Raw genomic sequence first — 14,287 nt, forward strand, 5'->3', positions numbered from 1 at the left:
CCACAGGATTTGGAGATACCGGTAAAGTAAAATGTGTCCATTTACTTTTAATGTACACATGTAATATATTTTATACTTTCTGTAAATATAATCCAATTAATCTTATTTCCATACTGTATAGACACCTTATTTTGAAAACAGGACATTGTCACGTGTGTCAGATGGAGTGGATGTGCTAGGAGACAATTCAGCAGAACAGTGTCTTTCTCAGACACTTCACTACATGCTTCCACACTGCGGACATGTCAACGTAATTGTTCGGTAAAAATTATTTGGTCTTTTGACGTATTAGGCCAAACACCAATAGTGCTTTTGTTGCTATTTTCGGCCGATTATTTTTGGTTGACGAACATTCACTACATCCCTAGGAATTATCACCCGACCTTACAGTTTCCCTCACAAATGGGAAAGGGACAATTGAAACACGAGACGAATGAAACACAGTACCTCAGCACATATAGTACACAATACTTACTAGAACCGCTTGTTGTCCACCAGGCTGTAGGCTAGACCACCAGGATACAGCCAAATAATAGGGTCTTCACAGTGGACCAGGAAAACAGGTTGCAGATGTGCATTAAAAGGGCAACCGAGATCTAATCCAAATGCACAATAACTGTTTGATGTTCTAAAAGTGAAATTTACTATATTTTTTATTTAGAATAAGGGCATAGGCGTAATATGTTTGCAATTACAAATTAAGAAGGACACTGTCAAGCATTTTAAATACGCCTCATATAACCCTTGCCCAGCGGCTAGTCTGACACGCCCTCAAAAACACTGGTGGAAAAACACTGAGCTGCAGCACACACCTCTCCTCTCCCTTCCAAACACTAGTTACCCTCTAGGCAGTCAATGGACATAATGTTGTTACTGTGATGTAGAGACAGAGCTCAGTTAAAACTTAATGGATGAAAGATACTTTTGTTATAGATTATTAACTCACCACTCAGAAACTCTTGCTCCAGTCTATGTTGCCAAGTTGGTCGGCAACATGTACAGCTGAACTGCTGTTTACCAGCTTTTCGTTGACCCGCCCTTCTCTGCTTCTGATTGGCTAGTAGTCCTTAACTAGGAACTGCGCATGTGCAACTCCCAACAAAGATCATTTAGAGACAAGATGTATCACTCCATAGCTAAAACAAAGCTTTCAACACAGGGTGAAAAGAGGAGCTGCAGCAATTTGCAGTATGAAAAGAAATATGGTGTTTTTTGAAAATTAAACCATGTAAACATGTTCTGGTACAACCCCCAAGTAGGATTTTTAACCTGAAAATGAGCATTATACCACCTCTTTAACTGTATATCGTTGTGTTTTACAAGTAGGGGCAAATGAAACAATGCGCACCTTTCGTTTAAAGTCAAATTAAACATTTTACAAGATAGCATCTGATATTAATACAACACACACGTGAGTTGTTGATCACAAAAACAAATTATTTCTGTCCCGGCTCTCCCCTACACACATCATGGCTAAAGAGTTACACTACTGAAAGTCTTTTGCACAAATATTTGCACAATTCATTTAAGTGGTCTAAGTTATTGTAAATCATGTAGTTTTCTTACATCTTAGCCTGTCTCTGACCTGCTGTAACACGTGAACCTTTACCGGGATCAGTAAAGTCTTATGTTATCTTAATACTTTGTAAGACGTAGAATTTCCCATTTGGTATAGCGTGGTTCACTCAGTAAAAGCAAAACAGCTTCAAAGATTCTTGGTCTCACCACATAATGAATGGACATGAAATAAAATCTTGCCAAACTTTAAATCTACTTAAGTAGAAATATGAGGGAACATTGCAGGTTATGAAAGTAAGACTTCAGTGCTCCTGCTTTTACTCTGTTTACTGCTCTGTTCTCCTACACTCTAACCTTGGTTAAAATGTTTCACCTACCTCATCATACTGCACTGCTACTCTCAAAGCAATTTCCTCATCAGCACTCTCTCCTACTGTAACTCCCACCTCTATTTACGCACTGATTAAGAGACCTTACCTCCTCTCCTTGCAAGCTATGAGTTTGCCATCTGCCTCCCATTCTGGTTAAACCCACTTTCCCCATCATTATAACAATGGATACACATTTAAAGAGTGACTCATCTGGTTCAGCAACTGTGCTCCGTACCATTTTGAGTATAAAGGAGCGCTGATTCACTGTCCTATATCCCCTTAAGTAGAAATTGCTTTCTTTCTTTTCTGTATTAGTGACCTCTGATGTCACTAATAAGATATTCTGATTAGGCTTAAAAAGAAATGCTCAATATTTATGGCAAGTTGTTTTAAGTCAGACAAGCCACAGAGTTTGGTCCTAGAGCTATTATTTTAAAAGTAGACAGTGTGAAGTGTCTTTACTTCTTACCCTCAGTCTCTGCTGCACTTCTTTTTAGTGCGCTTGATCCACTGATTTACAGGCATGACATGTGGGTGGCGGTGTGAGCATGTGTGTTATTACTCACTGCAAAACCCTGGCTAAATCCCATTTACTGTCCCCCAATGTAATAACAAGGAGCAACGCCACCCTGCTTCTCTAAATGGCACACTGACTTAGGCCATATATCAGTTTTTTAATCTACCCTCTCCAGGTACCGCATTAATGATCGACTTTAAAATTTGTCCCTTTTTTGAGGAGAAGATTAGTTTAAACACAGGGAGTTAGTGGGCAGAAAAGTGTCCCAGAGAAGGAGGGAGAGGGGGGAAAAGAGAGAGAAGCCATAACAACTTTCCCATTAGGCTATTGATTTTTTTTCTCCCTCTCAAGGACACGCTTCAATCCTGGGCCCATGTGTGGACTGTCTGTCAGGAATCTATGGCTCAGCTTTACACAGAAGAGTTGTGTGCCTTTCCGCCTGTATTTGGCCCGGCCATATATCTGACCACACTCAATATGAGAAAGAGGGATGGGCAAATTGAGACAAGGTCAAGGGGCAGGTAGTTGTGATAAGCGCCCTGTGTTGATGTGGCAGCTGTCAGAAATACAGCCAAGTGCCCGAGGGGCATAAACACAGGAGCAATCAAATAAAAACACCAACAGCCAACTCAAAGACACACACAAACACAAGCACAGGATAAATGTTTTACACATGCACACCACTGAGAAAAAGAACAAAAAGGGGACCACATCAATGAATTCCACTAAAATCCCTGCTCAAATCGCTTAGTGAAATCCTTGGTGACAGCTATTGATTTTTTGGTAGAGTCTAGTTAATTGGACTCAGTACCCTCTAAAAAGTGTGCGGTCCTATATCCTTTTCCTTTGTTCAGCTACACTTAATCATCTTTCCCCCAGCTATAGATTTCTCCTTGACTGTGTTCAAATCCATAGACATCAGGCCTGTGAGGACTGAGGGGAGAGGGAAGCAAAAGTTCATAAGGATCAATAAGTGCTTTATGGTCCAGATCAGACGTGCATGGTAGCCCCTAAATAAACCCACTACCACAGCTAAGGGGGAAACAGAAAGGGGGAACACAACAGCTCTTCATCAAAGAGAAATATGGAGTCAATGAAAAGCTGGTCTAACACAGTTGCCCGTTGCCCGCCTTAACATCTCAATTAGCACTCACAATTGAGGGGACACGAGGCCTCGTTAAAATTTAAGAGAGTCTTCCTTACGGCCGTGCAGGCAGTGTGACTTGCCTGTTTGCTGCATCTGTGTGGACTATTTCACAGCCCTTACGTTAAGGCAGTGATTCTCAAACTTTTTCATGAAACATGAATCATATTCATGCAACTTTAGGTTCCGCTCAGCATCCATGCCACCCCTGCAGTGGCTCTAAGTCTCCCCCCAGGGGGGCCCGCCCCCCAGTTTGAGAACCACTGCCTTAAGGTCAGACGGGATGCCAGGCCATCTTAAAATCATCTGCTTGTTGGTGTACCCATTGTCTTGTGATTTTTTTTTCTCTCTGCTCGCCTACCATTCACTGGTCTTGTGCAGAGTTTTGTATGCCTGCCGTACGGCCGACAGCTCGCAGGTCTATTTCAAAACGATGCAATATTCTTTGTGTGGTTCATCAATGGTGATAAATGATCTGAATGCCCCGCGAGGTGCGAACAACTCTGCACAACAACGGTAAAGTTAAGGCTCCATCTCTACAGCAAGTTCCTCTTCTGCCACTACACTCACACACATATACGCCACATGCACACTGATGCCCCTTAACTCGAGGGTTATGGTTACAATTCTGGATTTATTCACGCACTTTAAAAACATTTATTAAAAGTTTTTTTTCTTTTCTCATTTTTTTATTTACAGCATTATATGTTGAAATGTATATTAACTTATTAGCAGTATATCAGACGTAGAACACCAAAATGGCATGATCCTCGTTTCACATCGAAGCCTCAACTGTGACACTGACAGTCGAATACAGACAAGATAAAATAATTTAACTGATTGTAGAAAAAGAAAAAGTGAGGTTTAAGAAGAGATTTAAAAGAAGACCCGTAGATTGCTTGCCGGAGACACTCAGTATAATGTCTATAATAAATAAGGAGTGACCCAGGATAGAGAGGTTTTGGCACAACAATTACTCGGTTAAGGTCAGGGAAAGGTCATGGTTTGGGGTAAAATTAAGACTTCTGGGACCTTTACCATCATGGTTACAAACTCTATACTCTTCATTGGGATTCAGTGGAGAGCTTTTCCAGTTAACACAAGTTTTACATTTAGCAGGTTTCAATATAAAATATAAAACAAGAAATACAAACAAACAGCCGCTATAAAAATGAAAATACCACAGCTGTAACTCTCAAGAGTTTAAATTTGCTGAAGCCATTACGCATGTCATGTGTAAGCATGTCAACAGCTGCACGTCTAAAAATTGCTAAACTTCACTTTTCTTGTTGACAAGCTAGTAAAGACTGGACTGGAATTGCAAATACAAAGGCGCAGTATAGCCTCTGCCTGGTTTCAGCATTTTTCACATCAGTGGCACTGTGCGTCATTATCATTATCTCAGGGAAAATGTATTCATACTGTGAAATGTTATCAGTGGAATCTTCAATTACAGAATAGACCAAAATATTGTGGCATATGTTTCTTAGTACTACATGTGTAAATTAGCCAACCGTGTAGTTTTTACAGGTTCCAGTTAAACTGTAAGACGTACAGTGCAATATCTTAATGCATAAGTGGTTGAACTAATGCATCACATTCTGATTTTAAAAAGGAAATACATGATAAAGAAAAATCAGTGGGCAATCAATATAATGCTGCAGCATCAACAGTTTTGCTGACATAATGCTTCTGCTGTGCTGACTCTAGAAACAAGTCCCATACTTCATGAAGGATTAATAGAACAGCAGCACAATTATATAGTCTTCATGTGTGACAAGGTTATGGTCATACCAGACTGACCTTAAGTGTCAAGATATTGCCACTGTGCTTCATCAATTGATTACCCCAATCAATTAAACTGAATTGTGCAATAATAGAGCACTACTGTATGGAGTCCATTATGTTGGAGCTGAGCACCAGAAGAGGGGCTCACTACTGACGCACGTGACTCACCTAATGCTGTCTGCGACATATCAGCTATCGGGAAGAGGGGCTCAATTATCCTGGCAGATGAAAGTAACGAGCACAACAATAGATATAGCGCCTCGCTAAATGGGCTCTAATGTGAGAGATAGAAACCGGTGAGGGATGGATGGGCGCAAATGGAGAAAAAATAGAATGAGGAGGGGTGGCTAGCATGAAAGAGGGACTGTGGTCCGATTTGATTCTTGTAGGCAGGTAATTGCTAAATGACTTTTTTCCTTTCATCCTGTGTTTTTGTTTGTCCATCTTTCATAATGGTACATTTTTAAAGGCATGTCAGTGCCTGCTTTTAAAGGGATTTGAGGAGCTATTTCACAGAGGAAAAACATTTATGGGAGAAATAAAGACACCAGATTCTTTCTTCTTTCCTTGTGTTTAGACTCTTTCTAAACACAGTACACACTAACATAATACCCTGAACAAATATTGCATTAATGAAAAGGAACACAGACTCCTCAATCTCTGAAACACCTGCTTGTTTCAAGGATGCTATTATACAAAAACTGTAAAACAACCAGTGCTGGCAAAAAAACTGAACAAACTAATCTTTTCTACTGAGACATTTCTGAGTTCATTATGTACCGGGTTTGCACTGACATGTGCTGCTTCCAGGAAATAGCCACAGCCTTGCAGCCCAACAGTAAAAAGCTCTCACTTCCTCCCGCCTACTCAGCTTCTATGCATGACTATACTAAATGCCAGTGATCCAGGTGGAAGTTTTACATCCTTAAACAGTGTTACAAACTCAATACATACTGTGAGACAGAGCTTCAAGCAGCTGCAGGTGGTGACTGACTGACATGCTTTCCCCTCGCTGAAATCATTCACCACTACAAACCTGTGCACTTGACTCAAACTAACTCAAGTCAGCACCTGACCAGTATGTTCCCATACATACTCAATATCGCATACACTTCCTGTAAATACTGCTATATAATGCTGAAGAAGACCCAAGATTATGCTTGGGGGCTTCAGGGCTTGTCAGATTCTTTCATGTACCGGGGTAAGGCAGTGGACTCGGTGCTTGTTAGCCTGCGGTCCTGGCTGCCTGTCGAGTTTGGCATGACTTACTGCTGCAGTTTGGTTAATATAAAGTACTTGTAGTATGACTACTTGTAGTGTTAGTTAATCATTGTTTTGCATTTTAATTGGAATATGTAATCTCTGTTATCATCTCCATTCATTTATTTTTCCTATTACTGCCATAGTAAAAATATATAATCAACACAATTCTCCACAGGGAACCTTTAATGTGGCCTACACCTTGATATTTTGAAAGAGTAATGAAGCATAAAATATTTTAGTTCCACTCAATGATGGCACACCCTATTAGCGTTCCCTGCACTACTGTGGCCCACAATGCTTTATACTTAAAAAAACCCAGAAAACTCCAAAGCTATATATGTTCAGAGGTCCAACCATATATTTACCAAGTCAATACAATACACTAATATTTTCGACTGTGGCTTCTTGTGCCACAACAGCTTTGTGTACAGTGCACTAACCAGTCTCAGACAGGAGTTTGATGGACTCCAGCACACGCTCAGTGTAGACCCCAGGTTCGTAGTTTTCCATCTCAGCATTAATGATGTGGACCACGCGGGCTGCTCGGCCCCGGATAGCCCCAGCAGTTCGGTCAAGAGTGTCCACATCTCCTTCTTGTAGAGCAATTACGCATTTGTTGACGTCCTCAAGGATGTGGTTTTCTTGAGAAAGGTAAAAAAAAGAATCAAAATGAATGGAGTTGGAGGGACCCAAGGCTTTTATTTTGCTGGAAGAAATGTTTGTATAACGTCTGGATATTTCAAGAAGTAATACATTTTCCACATAAACAGAAATCAGTCGTGTTTTTAATATTGTGTGCTGATGATTAATGTTGTACACAAAAAGCGAATTTAATGTAATGATTCATGTTTCTCCCCGAATATAATTGAATTGCTCTACAATATATAATTCGGAACAATCACAATCATGCACCAAAAGTGCACCTCTCATAAATTTAATGAATGTTAAGTAGAAAGATGACAAACTCCTTATAGAAAATGGTACAATGAAGAGATGTTTTTCACTTTGAGCCGCCACTGAGAAACCTAAATAAAATCTTGACTGTGAGTGAGTTGAAATTAAGAACGTGGGTCATTTTCTTCAATTAGATGATCAGTGAAGAACTTGTGCTGTATTGTCTCATACCTGACACAGAAAGGAAGTCGTCCACGGAGGTGATGTCATCGACAGCCTCGGTTAGGATGCGCACCTGCTTCTCCCACTGATCCTTGAAAACGTCCATGTTGTCCTGGGCCACCTTGCTTTGGGGGCGGGCAGCCAAGGTGAGAGCAGCGTTGATAACCTAGCATGGAAGAAGAGCTAACATTATTACACAAGGTATGCAAAAAACAACACATACTGTAAATTATCCTAGACAAGGCTGGCGGTCAACAAATCTCATGAAAATACCAACACCAATGATAATCTTGCCGACTTCCCTACTGTGTCTTTGACTCTCAGACCTGATGTAAATCTTTGAAAACAGGTCACAAAGATATAGTTTCATTAAAAAGAAAAAGTTCAATAATTTCATAAAACAGCTTTGGTTTCACTTTGGTGTTCTAGTGAAACTAGCTGTACCAGGCCTTGGCTGCACAGAGAATACTTGTTTGTAGGATTGAATTGCTGGTTTGGGTCTTTTTGGTCTTTTCATGAGTTCATGAGTTTTCATGACTTGATTACAATAAGAGACATATCACCAGACTTTAAACACAGTGTTAGTCATTAGTCAATAGTTATTTGTGGTGTTAAATAACACAAATGTGTGCTGTCCAGAAGATCCATGGGTATATTAATAAGATGTACCATTTTTTTTTATAGCTGGAGTAGAGCAAGGTTATCTTTTCAACAAACGGCCAAGTATCCTTCAAGAGTCTGATCTATGTAAGATAGCACATTGGGCTTCAAGTCCCCCCCCAAAAAATACACTTCACAAAATTTTTATCAGCAACATCCTGCAGAGATTCTTCACATTGACAGACTTATACTTGAGAACACGCAGTATTAATCCCTATGAAAGCTGGCATGTATACTTTAACCAGAAGCAGGATTCTATGATCTGGACATGACAGTAGCTGAGGTGTTTGTCGTGTGTGTTTGTGTTTGTTTGCATGTGTGAAGATAACTCTACCCAGATGGAACAGATGGAAATATTTCTCTTTGTTCCATCCTCTCTTTGTTCCTTCTTCCCAGTCACAAAGTCTGTGTCCATTATGTTTTTTCTTTTTTAAATCTGTCTTTGTTGAGCAGTGCCAAGAGGTATCAGGAGACGGTTTCTCCCCAAGTTTTTTTAAGTAAGCTGGTCTCAGTAGGTGTGCCTGGTGGGGCCTGCGCATTAGATCCTGAATCTCAATTTCAGCCTCCCTTCTCTATTCCTCTTGTTGCTGGGTCCCGTGTGAATAAGACCTACCATTAACCTTGGAAACAATGGATCGATTTTAACCTCCTCCTTTGCTTGCATCCTGGGAAACAGTACTATAAGGTCCACCTACACATTAGTCATAGCTCTTCCTCCCACTCTGCCAACATTGGTTCTTCCTCTGTCATCTTTAGCTATTCTAATTTCTAAAAAGTTTTTATAATTACCAAAACATTTTGACTAAGGCTTATGTAAAGAGTTCTTTATTATGGGATGAAAGTGTTTTTTAAGTCCTCACCTGTGGACATAGGCTGTCAATTTGGGTGGCAGCCATTCGAACCAACTTCACACCCTCTTCATTGTTGGAGATGGAGCAAGCCAGGTTGGCCACCTGAATAAAGCAAGCACAAGAAAGGACACAATGCTTATAACCTGAAGCTAAATACCTTTTACAGGAAGGTCATGGGCACACAAAAAGTTAGCCCATTCCCACTCTGGCAGACTCCCCACTGAAAAGGAGAGGCCCGCATTTTTTCTTAAAACCAAGTCTGTGTTAAAACAACACTCACATACTAATACGTACATTGTAACACTTTTTGTTGTTCCTTCTGGTCACACTGATTATAAAGAGATCCTGCCCTAATGTGCTTCTAATGTAAGTGGTGGGGACAAAATCGACAGTCCACACCCTGTACAAAGCTGCATCCAAAACTGTGAGCGAAGGCAATAAGAGGCCAGCAGCCTGAGTGAAATAAATCAAATGGGTATCTTCCAAAGTCTTTATAGTTTAAATCTTATCCTGGCTCTGTCTCTTTCTTGTTCAGCAAGTTACACTTATCTTGTATTGTTTTTGTATTATTGTTTTTTGGGTATTATTGTTTTTACACTTGTTGAAGCACTTTGTAACTTGTTTTTGAAAAATGCTCTACAAATAAAGATTATTATTATTATTATTATTATTATTATTAGGAAACACAAATATGGAATTTCGTGGTAAAAAGATATCCAGTCCCACATTTGTGACGTTAGCAGCAAGAGGAGAAACAATAACAGTGACCAAAAACTTAGTGTTATTTTAAGGTAGACACGAAATATTTTTAAACTATCCTTTAATGTATGGAGTAGGTATGCACAGTAGACACATCCCCACTGTATAATAAATACAGTACATGTTTTGTTTTTTTTTGTATTGCTGTTTGTGCAAGAAAGCGAAATTAAACAATGTTTAGAGTCTCCTGAATTTATTACCCAGTGGAGTTTTCTCCCAGAGGCCAAGGGAAGCCAGGCTTCCCCTGTTTTTATCAGACTCTATTCATCATTTTAATAAAAACACAATGTTTTTAGTTTCAATAAATCTTATAAGCTGTTGCTGTCATCTCTTCCCCATTTCTTACTATCATACAATAAGTGAAACAGCGCCCCTCTGAATGCTATGCGTTGGATGTGTGGTGAAACACTATATTGCAGCACCGTAGACTGGCCTTCTGTCTGACTACGCGAGGAGGCAGACTGTGAAAAAAAATGAAATGATTAACCAATCAGATGAAGCCACTGCCTAACTGTGATTAGTCAGGATGATGCCAAGGGAAGCCAGCTTCACGCCAATCAAATCACAGCATGCGATCAACGTCATTCAGATGAAATAACGGGAACTTTAGCTGGTGCAGTTATGGAGGGTGGAGATTTGGAGTTTTTTGTTATAATAAATAGTTTTACTAAACTAACACTACAGCAGCACCTTAAGATTAAATCTGACGGAAGACCAACGCCAAAACTGGACCTGCGTGTGGAGAGAAAAAAGGGGTTCCAGGCGTTCACTGAGGAATACTATAGCGGTACAGAGTGGCTAGCTGGTAGCACCAAACTCTCTTGTTGTGAAGGACCTAAAAGCCAGTAGGAAATTCTATAACTTGGTTATTGACATCTTCGCCACCATGAAAGATAGGAGAATACCCTTCCCTTTCAGATAGGGGGTGTGAAATGTCACCTCCTTCTCTCTCTGAACTTAACTGGACTGCAGCTATTTGTGCGATTTTTAATGTGGTTATATTGTTTGTTTAGCTTTGCTTGCCTGGATTTAGCTGTGAATGAAAATTCAGTTGAAGTAACCTTGTTGTTTTTACTGCGGGTTGTGTACGCATAGATAATGAGCACTACAAACAGAACTTGCCACAGGGCACTGGGCCAGGTTAGGCTACCTGAATAATTGTTTTTACTCTGTTGGTCTGGTATTAGTCTTGAGTGATGTTGTGTTGGCCAAGCATTAAGAAGTATGGAAGCCTATTTGATACATGCACCACTGCTACTATGCAAATGTCTATTTGTATGTATGCTATTTGGGGTGAGAGAGAGTGAGTGAGTGAGAAAGAGAGAGAGAGAGAGAAAGATAGCGTACGTGTCAGTAAATGCAACTTTCAGCGTGTGTATTGATAACAATGTTGTGTAAAATTATACCTTGCACTGTAATAGCAATACATTAGATAATTGCCCTCCAAAAAGGACATCCCCTCTTACTTGGCTTCCCCAAAAATTTACCTCACCCCACGCCACTGGTATTACCCTGTCTTTCCCAAATGCTCCAACACTCCTGGTCTTGTTTTTAATTGCAGGAGGTACCCAGTATCAGATCAGACAACACAGGTGGTAACTGCATTTTTTGTGTTGGACAGTTGGTGGAAATAAATTTGGAGATAGGTGGTGGATGACAGATGTTGTGTCAGTCCAACAGATAATACATGGGGACAAATTTTCACAGAGCCCTGATGGCACAGACCTCTAAATAATTACAGTAGCATTACTGCAGAGGGGATGTATGTCAGGAATGTTCGAGATATAGTAGAGTGGTATACCACAGGCTGGAATGTAGCACTCACTTATCGTGAGGTAATTGGATTCATTCAGATCCAAAATGCTTCAAATAATATGTACAAAAAGCCTTACTCATTAGGTTGACATTTCCTGCATGCCGGTGATGCATGACTAGCATGCTTAATTCATTATGGGGCTTGGTGGTGCAAAGAGGTGCTTTATTGTATAATTTAGGTGCCAGATGGTTTTTATGTACGAAACAACCCTTACTTTGATTTATGTCTGTCTTTCTATCTAATGTACTGCTTCTTGGTAACATGTTTTCCACCTTTATTGGAGACACATATATTATCCCAGTACATTTTTTGTAAGGCCAATTTTGGTACAGAGCTACACTACTAAAAGAGAAAATGAATCTGTCCGCTGTCAAAAGATCATACTTGATAGAAGGCATTTGAAGATTTTGCGATTTGGTATCTGTAGTCTGTACATCATGCTGACTGTTTGGTTAACAGGGACTGTTTGAATAATAAAAAAAAAAAGATAGAAACATTAGAGGTGCAATAAAACATTTGAAACCACGACAACCACATCGCTGACAATTTCTTTCTGACAGAAACACATTCAGCCTTCATATTTCTCCACAGTATCATTGCATTTCACAGTTCATTTTCATAACTTCAAACTCTATATAATCCAATACCATCCTTAAGTAAATCAGATTTCAGCATGAGCCCAGGCTTTAAAACTGAGCTAAACAGACACATGCCTGTTGGCAGCAACGGGTGCCAGTCTGTATTAGCACTTCTAGTGCTCACATGTCACTGTTTGAGGCAAATTGAGGTAAATCAAATTTGTGTTAGAAGACTCTTGCTTAGAGCTCTGTCTCTTTACTCATGACAGCAATGAGCACATTGATGGATTGCAGTCCTTTATGTGAAGCAGTGTGTGTATGTCTTCAAAGTGTGTGTGTGTGTGTGTGTGTGTGTGTGTGTGTGTGTGAGAGAGAAAAGCGAGTGTGATTGAGAGTCTGTGTTCCTCATAAACATGAGTGGCTGCTTGCAGAAGATTTGAAAAACATACAAAGCATAATTTAAAGGACAATTCTATAATTTAAGTTCCCTGCATTCACTTACTATTTTACATAACTATAAACTAAACAGAGAATTCCATAAGCCTTTATTATGCCATGACATATTTGCAATTTCTCCTTGTCTTTGCAAAGTAAATTTGAAATGAATCCTGTGTAGTTTCTACAAAGCACTCCCAGTCAAGAAAAGGTGGCCAATTTAAGCCATTATTGTTTACAATGCTGTTATATTTTCCTTTTAGTTTAATGGTTTCCAGCTGGTGGAAGCATCCTACATTAGGTTCTCTCTTCTTTGTTTCTGACTGACAGAACACATGCCGTTGTGTGTTAGCAAGTAAAACTCTCATGTCAACTCTGATCTCTCCTAGATTCACACGTTAATATGACATGGTGAAGGGACCGAGAATGTTCTCGGTGTGATATGTTTGTTCTAATACAACTTGGTGTAAGTAAATGGAACTGAAATGATCGTTGAATAGCAAAGCCTGTATGTATCATTTGCTGTGTCTCCATGAATTAGAAGGCTTTCAAGAAGTAGGACAAAATTGCAGCACTTCTTCCATTAACCCCATTTTCTAACTACAGTTAGAGTAATAATTGTGGTACCTGACCAGTACAAAGCTAGTCTCCTCTCTCTGTCTTTTTCCGCTTGCATAGTTTCTTTCACTAGTTCTGCCCAGGCCCAGCGGCCCTTCTGACTGCTCCAGTGGGCTGTTGGAGGCAAAAGGGCAGAGGGCTTTCTGGAGGCTGGAAACATGCCCAACATGCCCAACACAGAGAGCTGGATCAGGGCCAACGCTGCAACATCCAGCCAAAACTACTAATTGCAATTATCTAGGGAAGTGCCTCTCCTTTGAGGTTTTGTTTTTGTTCAAAGAGAGGAGGGAAAAACCAAGACAGAAGGTTTGAGACTACACCACGCAAGCCTAATGCTGATACAGTGAAGGATGTTGGAGCGGAATATACAATTCATAGAGGTGTGTGTGGGAGAGAGAGAGACAGAGAGGGAGAGAAAGGGAGATATAGAGAGAGAGATCCCTGCTGAATGCCCATTCTTCATTTTAGCCTCGAACAAAGAACTATCGATTTTGTCCTTTTGCTCTGCCCTGGATAATCACTTCAATTCTAATCTGATGAAGGTTTCCACTGCAGTTGGAGAGATGGGCATTCTCATGTATGTTATCTAAATACCCCACCTAAATGGAGCTGACTAACTGAAAAGAGATCTGGTGGTGTCATTTTTTCCGCAGGGTTGTTACTGACAAACCCAAATCTATCGTCAAGAATTACTGATGATGGTAATACATTCAATTACATTTAAACAGGCTCTCAATTACATCTAAACAGCCCCCCCCCCCCCCCCCCCTTAAATCTTTGATCATTCTGGATGGAGTGAACACTTGACTCGGCTGTGCCAGAGAACAGGAAAGCTGAGCCAGGAGCACACTCA

The 14,287-nt window shown here is 40.2% G+C and overlaps 1 protein-coding gene across 1 annotated transcript in view; it reads right to left on the minus strand.

The window, feature by feature from the left end:
* The window catches only part of ctnna2 (catenin (cadherin-associated protein), alpha 2), a 329,015-nt gene that overhangs the window by 28,925 nt on the left and 285,803 nt on the right, over window positions 1–14,287 (minus strand). Inside the window, exons 10-12 of the mRNA XM_038713371.1 lie at window positions 9,238–9,330; window positions 7,727–7,883; window positions 7,042–7,242 (exon numbers count right to left, since the gene is read on the minus strand). Of these exons, the coding sequence (XP_038569299.1) occupies window positions 7,042–7,242; window positions 7,727–7,883; window positions 9,238–9,330 (451 nt within the window). The remainder of the gene's footprint in view (window positions 1–7,041; window positions 7,243–7,726; window positions 7,884–9,237; window positions 9,331–14,287) is intronic.

This window comes from Micropterus salmoides, unplaced genomic scaffold (assembly GCF_014851395.1).
Source record: "Micropterus salmoides isolate LMB-PRFRI ecotype aquatic unplaced genomic scaffold, ASM1485139v1 Ms_hic_scaffold_12, whole genome shotgun sequence".
Lineage (NCBI taxonomy): Eukaryota > Metazoa > Chordata > Actinopteri > Centrarchiformes > Centrarchidae > Micropterus > Micropterus salmoides.